The following is an 11112-nucleotide window of genomic DNA, read 5'->3' on the forward strand; positions in this document are numbered from 1 at the left end:
TAATGCTGTCTTAAGTGTTTACACAATCAGCATCTTTTTGCCAACTTTCCATCTTGGCTTCTACTCCAACATTTGTGTTGTTTACATCTTTTTGTAGTTACCATTTATCACATTTGCTTAGAATAATAGAGAATTTTTTGGTTCAGTTTGACTTTCATGTTAATGGGTAGATAAATATGCTCATATATAGATTTGCAGCTCTGCTTTATCAGCCAGGGCAGTTTGGTTTGGTAACAAAAATACATCTTGGGTATGTTGAACTTTCTCCATAGTGCAGGCCCCTGGTGATGATGTGAGTTTAAGAACAAGTTCTGTAGGAGGAAGACATTAAATCAGGAATAGGAGGAAGGGAAGAAAGACAGAAACTATGTATAGAACTAAAACGTCTTTGAAATAGACCCATCCCTGTGGTCAGTTGTTATCATCGCCTGTTGAAAAGCATCTCTAGGGAAGCAGGAGGCGGCCATCACTGATTCAATTCCAGGAACTGCATTCTTCCATGAAAAGGTTTTATTATAGATTGGCTGTCTACTCATTTTGATGTACTCACTGTACAACTAGAATCCCGCTATTTAAGCATTATGATAGAAGGATGCACTCTGTTAGACCAAGCATATACAGTTACATATTTCTAACATACATACATATATATATTTGGCACAAATGGTGATAAATAAACCAAGTTTATTATACCTTGTAGAGTTTTGCCAGTACTATAGACTCTTCAGATTGCTATGTTTATCTAGTGCATATACACAAAGATGGCATACACACACTGCCAGTCATTTCACACCATTATTATAGTAATGTGCAGGAAAGAAGAAGACTTCTACTAAAGAAATACAATATAAAAATGAGATAATCGACACACAATACACTGCTGTATAAATTTTGTTCACAAAAAAGGAGGGAAAATCTATCCTAGCATTGCTTTTGTATTTGTTGTGTCTTTGTGATACCACAAATGCAGTAAGTACAGCTTAAAATAGGGGTACAGCTCTGTGACCAGTCTTCCTGTTAAGTGGGTGTGTTTGTGAGGGCAGACCTGTGAGATGATGTATCTATTCTTAGAGGCTTAATGCATCTCCTCCCCTGGGTTGCTTTCCCTTAAATTATTTTAGCAGTGGATTCTGTAAATGGACTACCCTCGGAAAGGTTTAAATATTTATTCACTGAGTTGTAAATTTAACTGAGAATAGTACCATTGGTGGGTATTTCTGTCTCTTCGCATCAATAAAAGAAGTAAATGGATTTCCCAGTAAATGGGTTTAATTGGGTTTGCTTGAGATTTTCCACAAGCTATTTTCTCCAAAATCCTTTCAGCGAGATATCTATTAGATATCTGAATCCAAATGTTTGCTATACAAAAGAGCAAGGTAGTCCAGTTCTTATATAAACAGGCATGTAACCATAATGATACAGCTTCCATTACTCTCTTTAAGCATATAAACAGACACTCGTTGGGCTCAACCATTCACTCTTACTGTAAATAAGGCTTATACTGCCCAGTTGTGCATTACAGTGTATGACAATTATTTAGAAAATAAGTAATATTGGAAAGGTGCAGCAAGCTACACATAAATGTACTTGAGGAATATGCTGCAACCCATGTTTTTCACACTTTCTGCATGTATCTAAACCTCCTTCTCGCAATCTCCAGACATGTCAAAAAGGGAAGCCATTGTAAAGTGTTTTACTGGTCTTTAGCAGAGCAGCACCATCAGTCTCAGCCCCTTATAAAACTGTTTTTAAACACTAGAAAAGAAAAAAAAGGTATAAGAAGATGTGAAGACAAGTTGCATATACAATAGCTAATGGGCAGAAACCTCAAGACATACATGCCATGATGCAATGGTGGTACTATTGAACACTGGTACTTTTTACATCTACAGAGTGCCATAAATTAAACAAACTGTATATTCACATGCTTATAGAGCTTAGCAACAGCAGCTGCAAGAGTAACTGTGGTCTGGCAGTTGTGCAGGATTCTCTAATAACCCATACTCTGTGGTCTCCTCTCAGAACCAGCTCTATGGTTAGACTGGCAGAGAGTAGTATGTGTGTGCACTGGTATACATGTTTATGTGTCAGTAATAGGCGGTCAGAAGCACTGCCCTTATCGTCATAGACCCAGTTTAACAGAGCTGATTAGATTAAGAGTTGCATGGATTCTAAAACGAATGACTACAAACTGTACGTCCACGTCGAGTCAGATAAGTGTTACATAAGAACATCTGACAAAGTGAATTAGGAAGCGCATAGATTTAAATAACAAGAGAGAAAAACAAACAGGAAGTTATAGAGAGGTATGATACAAATCAAAGGGTCAGACAAGCACATGTAGATAGATGACCTGCTGAGTGACGTGTTTGACTGCCTGCCATCACTTCTTCAAGTTCAGCCTGTGTAAACTGTGCGCAGCATTATTTACGTGCACTGAATACCACCTCCCATACCCCACCCCCCATCTCCACCTCATCTCTGCTAATCTGCATTTATCTGCTTTTAGAGACACAAAGCTAAATAAGGAGCCCACTTGAGTCAGTTTGAGTATTCCCAAATCTTTTACAATTTATTGGTATTTGTAGGATTCAGACAATAGTTGTTTCACACCTTTTTAAGAATCTCTCAACATCAAAGCAATCTCAAGAGAAGGAAAATAACAAAACAAGCTCGCAAGGCATCTTAAATTGTTAAATCACACAACTTTCACTGTGATGTTGGAGTAACGGTCAAACGGGATCGTCAATTATTGCTTGCATATTTTCAAGTCTTCAATAATCAATGTCAGCATCAGAGTTTCTTCATCTTTTCTTTCAGTTTCTTTGGAATGCAGCATTTGCAATGCATTATGCATTATTTTTTAACTCCAACTCTACACAAAAGAACTAATTTCATACAAGATTAGTTCTTGTAGCATTTTGCAATTTAAAATGCTGCTATTTTACAAGATGTCTGTTTCTATTTGTATGTCCTATTTCTGGATTCTTTCAGTTTTTTCCTTTCAGTTACATACAGTGTCTTCCAACATTTTGTGTCCATGCCTGCACTCTCAGACACACACACACACACACACACACACACACACACACACACACACACACACACACACACACACACACACACACACACACACACAAACCCGTGGTTAAAAAATTCACATGGCTTCAGTTAGTGGGAAAAGTATCACATCCAAAGTAATAACACAAACATGGCAACCCAGAATGGCCCCAAAGGGGATTGGCACAGAACCTAGTAAGCCATTCATCATCAGGCTCATGTTGCTATAAGTCTGTACCGTGCCAGTTTTGGTGACTTTTGTGTGACTTTTGTGTGCGTAAATGCATTACATGTGTGTGTTTGAGGGCACTGCACAGTGCAGCAGAGCAGAACAGAAGCTTGAACAACATTAGGAAGGATTTGCATCTTTTAAGATCACAATCCAGTTACAGTAATGAGCAAAGCATACTCTGTGAATATGTGGATGTGACCATGCGGTAACGCTGATGTGTGAATGAACAGAAGAGACGGGAGGGAGGCAATAAGAGGTAATATTACGAGTAGACACTGAAAGGCAGGGAAACCAAGGGACCATCAAGTTACTTGTTCACGCAGAGGGATTGATGCCAAGACTTGTGTGCCAGAACTTTGATTGCTGCAATTTCAATACAGACACTCAAAGTGAAGTGGAATGTAAAGAAAGCGAGAAAAGGTTTCATGTGTGGTCGATACATGACAGATGGCATATGATTTAGCTGAGCTGTCTTGGGTGTGGCTGAGGGGTTCAGTCAAGAGGGGTACAGAAATGAAGAAAGGTAGTAAAGACATGTTGATAGTACAAATAGCACAAGGGTTCTGAGAAGAATGACTGTATGTGGTTGTGTTGTCACAAAATAAATATATGCTGTTTTATCACCCTGAAGACAATGCTGGTTATCCACATTTAAGTGTATGCATGTGTGTATGGGCACTTTAATCTTACCCTCGAGATGGTGAGGGGCATGTTGAAGTCTTTTCCTCCCTGCAGCCTGAAGCCCCAGGGGGCAGGACCTATGAGAGTGACATTGTAGTTGCTGGTCATGGTTTCCTTGTTCAGTGTTGATCTGGCTCACAAGTGATGCTGATGGCCGGAATATATTATGCAGATCAAGTGACAATAAAAATATCACTAGCTTTTGATGAGGGGTAAGATTTTGATCCAAGATCTAGGAAAAGACAAGACATGAAAGACAAGCAAAAAGATTTGTTATTGTGCAGCAATGATAGATAGATAGATAGATAGATAGATAGATAGATAGATAGATAGATAGATAGATAGATAGATAGATAGATAGATAGATAGATAGATAGATAGATAGATAGATAGATAGATAGATAGATAGATAGATAGATAGATAGATAGATAGATAGATAGATAGATAGATAGATAGATAGATGGATGCAGGTAGAGAATCATTAGGGGGTCCACTGTCCCTCGTGGGGGAAACTCCCACAGGGCTTAAATCTGGGACTCTCCACCATTTGACCCTAGAACTGAAGAAGCTTCTCGTTGAGAGGTGAAACGTCAGCAACTTATATAAGTCCAGATGCTTTTCTTTCCAAGCTCCTAAGACTATGATGACCTGGATGACTGAGAACCTTCACAGACATCATACGCAACTGTAAAATCTCTGCTTACAGGCCATTTAGGGCAGCACAACGCCCCAAATCCATGATGTTCCCTCTACCATGCCTCACAGCTATGATGTTTTATTATTGGTGCAGAAACATTTGCACATTACACATTTGCCAAACATTAAATAAATAAAGATAAAGAAAATACATAAAACTGTTTATCAAACTGTTCATACAATAGTTTCAAACAGTTCACAACTAAATTCATAACTATGTATTTGAATAAGTCCCAAAATTACCTTTTTAGACTTATTCGGTATAAAAAAAATAAACACATTTTAAGTAAAAATAAACAAATAAGACATCAAACATTTTACAATCAAAATAGAGTTAAATGCTTCACTGAATGTTATTTTAAACCACCATACACTGGAGAATGCTGCAGTTGTTCAGTAGCTTAAAATATGTAAATTACCCTTCAGGAAACACTACCAGAAGACCTTCACACACCTAAATGTTAGTAATAGCATATTTCCTGCTGAAATTAAATGAAGGTAAATGCTGTACCTCTTTAATGGAAATTCCAGAAAGGAAAATAATTCCTTCACGGGCAGGTGGACTGTGCAATTCCTAGTTTCCCCTGAAATATTCCCTTCCCAGCAAACACACTGTGTGTGTGAGAGAGGTACAGAGGGATGTGATGCTCTTATATACTAGTTAATGACAGATGGGAGGGGAAAGGTGGAGGAGGGGAAAGAGGGAGGCGAGAGGGAGAACCGGTATAGGTTAGGATGAGAGGGAAGAGGGAGGAGAAAGAGGAGGGGAAATCACCCATGGGTGGAGTGAGACGAACACAGAAGAGGGGTGAACGAGTGGAGATAACATGAAGGGTGAGATTGGGGTATGGAAGGAGACAACAGAAGAAAAAAAATCAGGTGGCGGGGGATGTCGGGGGGGCAACAAGAGGGGAGAAGAAGGGAGCAAAGTGGAGGATTAAGGAAAAGACAGTGGGAGCATTGCGCACACAGAGAAAATGATCAGGGGAGGAAGAAGAGGCACAGGAGAGGGGACAGTTTATCTTTCATCCAGATATTTTGGGAACATGGACTCAGTCCTGCAGGCAGCTTCGTTTAAGGTGGAACCAGTGTAACCATATCATGACTAGGGAATTCATTCCAAAGGCATCAATGCAAAGGTCGCTCAGGGGTCATTTAATAATGGCGACTGTATAAGGTCAAGATTGCCTTAAGTCAGTGTGTGATGGTTGTTTAACAACTGCAACACTGTTGTTTCATTAGAAACAATCTAAGAGAAGTAGATATTCATCCATGGCTTTAAATCTGTAAATCTACTGTGTTTTCTGTGACCTGCATCAACTTCCCCCGCTCTAATAATTAGGCAAACAAGCTTTACCAAACTGAGCACTAAATTACATAATCTATAGTATAATCTCAGCACATTTTGGAAAATAGTTATAAATATTTTTCTTTTATACTTAAGGGATAGAACTCCTAAGTGCAGCACACTCATTCCCACTTATTTATTTATCAGTACCTCCATTATTTATGTCCAGACAGCAGCAATTCGTCTCATTCTGAGCTGGCTTTTGTCCGTGCCCCCTTATTTTACCCCAGACAGATCAATATTGACTTTATATTTATACTGACATAGTAGTGGCTCAATTAAATACTCATCCCATTCCTTTCTTGGCCTTGACCAAATACACAGTCAGCACATCTTGCCAAGTCATAACTCTGGTTGTGGCAGTGGTAGATACAGCAACCATAGGCCACAATCAAAAAATGACTTCTCAAAAATCAACAAACATCAAAGCAGAGGAGGGAAGCTGAAGTGTGAGAAAAAGTCTTAAGTCTGTTGGATATAAAATGGGCATGGAAAAGTGTAGGCGTAAAGGGTCTAAAAGACTGAAAAAGAAAAGAGTGTAGATATCTCAGATGAAAAGACCAAAGGATGGAGTAAACAGGCTAACATTTCACATATAGTATGCCGTTAAACACATACGACGCACTCGCACATAAAAACAAGATGCTTTTCATTATCCTGCTAATAAACATTCCCACATTGACAGCGCATACCTCTACAGTACAGCTAGGAAACAAAAGAGCAGCTTTTCCTGGGAGGACCAAAGATGGAAGAGTCATTAACTTTGTTTCCACTGCTGAGCTGAAGCTTCTTGATAGGGTTAGACCTATCCTAAGTTTTACAGTAAATCTAAAGGCACTGTGTTTACTTTAGGCTTTATTGCAGATGGCTGATCAGGCATTATGTGAAAACAATAATATAATAGCATCCTTATGAGTAAGATGATCAGATAATCAGGAAGTCCTTGTTTGCCTTCTATAAAGTTTTCCCAGACCTAAAGTAGTGCAAACTGCCAAATAGCCAGTGTTATATCCTAAAACAATCAGCCACAGAAACACTAACAAACACATTTTGTTTTTTTCCTTCTATCAACATATTTAACATGAAAGTTCATTCATGAAGGAAAAGGCTAGAGATTTTTTGCCCACAGATGAAGGCATGGTGTGTTTTGGGCATTAAAGTAGGCAACAAATCAGCGCCGTGACAGATTGATTATGACTGCAAGCTAAGCATCAACCACAACAATGAGCAACAACCAGTGTCTTCATGCAAGGCTCAAAACCATTTGTGCAGGAGCTTTTTAAAATCTCTTTATGGCTTGACTGTGGACTGCTTCCTGTAAGGTAATAGTATTCAGCAGGCTTACAGCCACTATAGGAACTAATGCTTAAGAATTACTGTACTGCTCATTTTACTAGTTTTAATCTACTTTTTAAAGAAATCTGTTTTCTCATTAAAAACCCTCAGATCACATATGCACTTTACAGCATGACAACACAAAAGTGTGTTTTAGGGTAGCCATTTTAATCTCTTTACTACCAAATAAAGAAATATAAATGAAAAAATCAGTTTATCTCACTGGCTTTGTACCACTGTCCCATTCTCATGTAACAGGACGACTGGTATTGAGTCCCAGGGAGATATGCTTTCTAAAATCTAGACCCATCGGTCTAACTCACTGTTTAAAGACATAAGATCAATTGCTTATGCTGTCAAAAACTGTAACACAGAGAACAAAGGGGATTTGTGAGCTAGAGAATAATAATATTAAACACTAACAATGGTGAGTGGTCTAAAGCACGAAACCTCAGACACCCTGCCAGTCTTTTGTTCTGTCAAATGGTCTATTCCAGTCTCCATATGCTCACCTCTCCACATGCTTAATGATCACAGCTTAGCAGCCTGCAGTCAAACACACATGCTCACACCGAGACAAGCTCCACCCTTTAATGCTATCATAATCTGCCCTTCTAAATAACATTTAATGCATCATCCATGTGAATAAAAGAGGGACACCAACCCCATAGTCTGCCAGCTGCTGCCCACACCCACCCACCCACACACACATGCACACAACCCCAAGGGACACAACATACATAAAATCTCTATTGTGTGTAAACCTAATGATTCTCATCCAAACTGGGGTCAGCAGAGGTCTGAATACCATTAATTATAAATTAGTGTGTAGCTTTTTTTTGTCAAATATACAACACCCAGATTTACAGTGAACACACTATAAAAACTCTATATACTGAACTGTAATACTATTCTATAAAAATGGGTGAACTGAAAAAATACACAAATAACACTCTTGTGGCAGCTTTGTTTAGAGTAATTTTTTATTTTTATTTTTCGTTCACTTTTATATTTCTGAGGGCACTTGTAGCTCGAAATCCAGGAAGGAACGGTTACACTGATTACTCCATATGCAGATTTTTCACTCAGAGGTGTGTGCATGATGACACTATTGACATTTTTTCTAATATGAACAGTATTTGTCTCTCAACAATCTAATCACTCTGACCCTTCCAGACTGCTATAAGCCTAACTAATCCCCTCAACCCATTTCTGTACTGTCATGCACAGTTAGGGTTAGAGTTGCATTTTGTATAAAAAAAACAGAGAAGTAGAGAGCAGCCTGAACTCTTATGAGCTTATTGTGAAAAGCCTGTATCATCGGTCTAAAGCGAGTCACTGTTTAGAACTGATTACATTCACAGTGGAAAATATTCCTCCCTTCTGACCAGACAGACAGAAATAGACAAACAAACGCACTGGGATTCAGAAAGCTCAGCCAAAATGATTGTCCACCCGAGGAAAGATAAACTGAGAGGAATCAGGCATGAACACACAGGTCCACGCACACACTTTCCCTCTCTCGCTCTCTCAGACCGCAAATGTGCACGCAGAACTCCTTAATGCCTGGGTCAAGTCTGGGTCAATAAAAGAGAGGCATTTAAAAGCCAAGTGTAATGTTGCCTCAGGGACACCAATACACCAATTTCAAACAGACCACGCACCACTTAAGATTTTTGGGATCAGCTGCTCTTGATTACTCTGGCCACCTCCTGTTCTGAGGTAGAGTGATGGACACTACGATTTGTGCCGCATCACGCTCGGGCATACATTTCCATTTTTGCACATGAATCAAACATAATGGCCAGTTTCATATGACGTTTAATGAGGACGTTTATGCGCCTCTGAAAATAAACCTTCAGCTTTCCTTCAAGCTGATGATACCCTCACAGCTGGTAAGACTGTCAGCTGAACCAAATCAAGTAGGGTTTTTTTTCTTTTCTTCAAATACTGTTCTAAATAAAAACAGCTTACCTTTACAGAAATAAGTTTCTTTAAACTGGAAAAACATATGGGAACATCTCAGAAAATAAAGAAAGAATAATACAACTTTTAAGCGATACTATTTCCACATTTGTAATTGAAATTAGCTTTAAAGTATAATTAATGTCTGCCAACACATATTTTTTTAATAATTTCCTCTTATTTAGACATATCAGATACTTCATGGCAGTATTTACAATAAGCACAAAGAAATACGAAAGGTCATCACAGCTTGAACCATTGCAGTATCTCCTCTAATATGTGTGAATTGTAATAGAGAAATACTTGAGCATGATATTTCCATCCCACGGTGTCAAAGGTTTTGTGATTTGACAGCTCGTCAGTCTTTCATGATGGAGTTGTCTTGTTCAGACAGCCTTCATGATATCATGACCTCAATGTCATGACACAGGTCTTGGTGGATAAAATGAATTATGGATGAGTGATGCGCTTTCTACCACATTTAGGCAGCTATGCATCCATAACTCCAGAAGCACACACAAGACCCAGAAATGCACATACACACACATACACACACACACACACACACGCACGCATGCACTGCATATTTGGTGCACTGAGTAGACTTTCCAGTGCTTTACTTCCTTCCTCTCTAGTAGACAGCAGCTGTTCTGTGTTGACTGCAGTGAAAGAGGGAAGAAATAAACACAGGATACAAAGAAAAAGAAGCAAAGGAGGGCAGATAAGGTTACATGGAGATGGCAAAAGCTGAAGAACTTAAAGCCACACTATCGTTTAAATGAATCAAAACCCGTATTTAATATTCAGGATGTAGTTGTTTGTAACTTTGCAATGATCCCTCAGACTTTTACACTATGGAAGTGAAGACATTTGTGGAAAATGAAGACATATTTGGCTGGACCTGACTTTAGGTAATTCCTGCCAAGGGTTAAGATTGGTTAAGGTTGGGATGTGCTTTCTGTTAGAGCAGACCTTCACAATAAGAGAAGTAAATATTAGTCTGTGCAGCTTTAGGCTTGCCATCCCTGCCCATATATCTGTGACCAGAGGCAGAGCTTTAGAAGGAGCAAGGAGCAGGGTCTCTAGGGAAGATCAAAGCATCTGCTCCATTCAGCACACACCAAAGCACCACCAAACATCAATACTGCATCCCCCCTCCCCTAGCCAGCATATACATACTACACCTTCCTCCTTATGTTTCTTGCAATCATGCCCGGGATTCACTTTCTGGTATTCTTAGGACAGCACAAATTAAACAGCTATAGTGTGCCATTTTAAAAATACATCACATAAGCAAATTACCACAACACCATGGAGACAGAAAAACAGTGCGTGGCCACCTCATCTCATGTCCTGAAACGTGACACAACTGAAAATATGTTATTTTCAGTTGTGTCATATTTTCCTCAATATGTGTCCAGCAAATAAGAACAACAAAACTTAGGATTCAATAAAACTAAATAGGCCTCATATACAAAGATAAATAAATAAATACCATCAGCACAAAAGGCATTCACAGTTTACTAAACAGGTGTTCATGGCTCACCCTGTGGCTGGAAAGTCTTTCGCCCCTGCTGGAAGTCTGTGCTCCGTCCAGTGTGCTGCTGCAGGCCAGTTTTCCGTGTGTTTGACATCTCATTGTGTGAGGTAGGTCCCAATGGAGCGACGTCATGACGCAGTCAGCCGGACAGTTGGTTCAGGAGGCGTGAAATTCATGCCTCCTAATTGCAAAGCTCGTTTTCACACGCACACATGCTTTTACTCGGTCACACTTGTTCACTTATTTAAGAAGCA

General features: G+C 39.2%; 1 protein-coding gene across 6 annotated transcripts in view; it reads right to left on the reverse strand.

Annotated features, from left to right (window-relative positions):
* The window catches only part of pdlim5a (PDZ and LIM domain 5a), a 67705-nt gene extending 56681 nt beyond the window's left edge, over positions 1-11024 (reverse strand). For 5 of the 6 annotated variants that reach the window (XM_080893466.1, XM_080893465.1, XM_080893464.1 and 2 more), the window contains exons 1-2: positions 5182-5297; positions 3983-4205 (exon numbers count right to left, since the gene is read on the reverse strand). In XM_080893466.1, the coding sequence (XP_080749592.1) occupies positions 3983-4081 (99 nt within the window). In that variant the 5' untranslated portion in view covers positions 4082-4205; positions 5182-5297. Of the gene's footprint in view, positions 1-3982; positions 4206-5181; positions 5298-10864 lie in introns of those variants that run through there. The other variant, XM_080893462.1, reaches the window with a different exon arrangement.
* Positions 11025-11112: the final 88 nt, after the last annotated feature.

The sequence above is a fragment of the Rhamphochromis sp. 'chilingali' genome, assembly GCF_963969265.1.
Source record: "Rhamphochromis sp. 'chilingali' genome assembly, chromosome: 10".
Lineage (NCBI taxonomy): Eukaryota > Metazoa > Chordata > Actinopteri > Cichliformes > Cichlidae > Rhamphochromis > Rhamphochromis sp. 'chilingali'.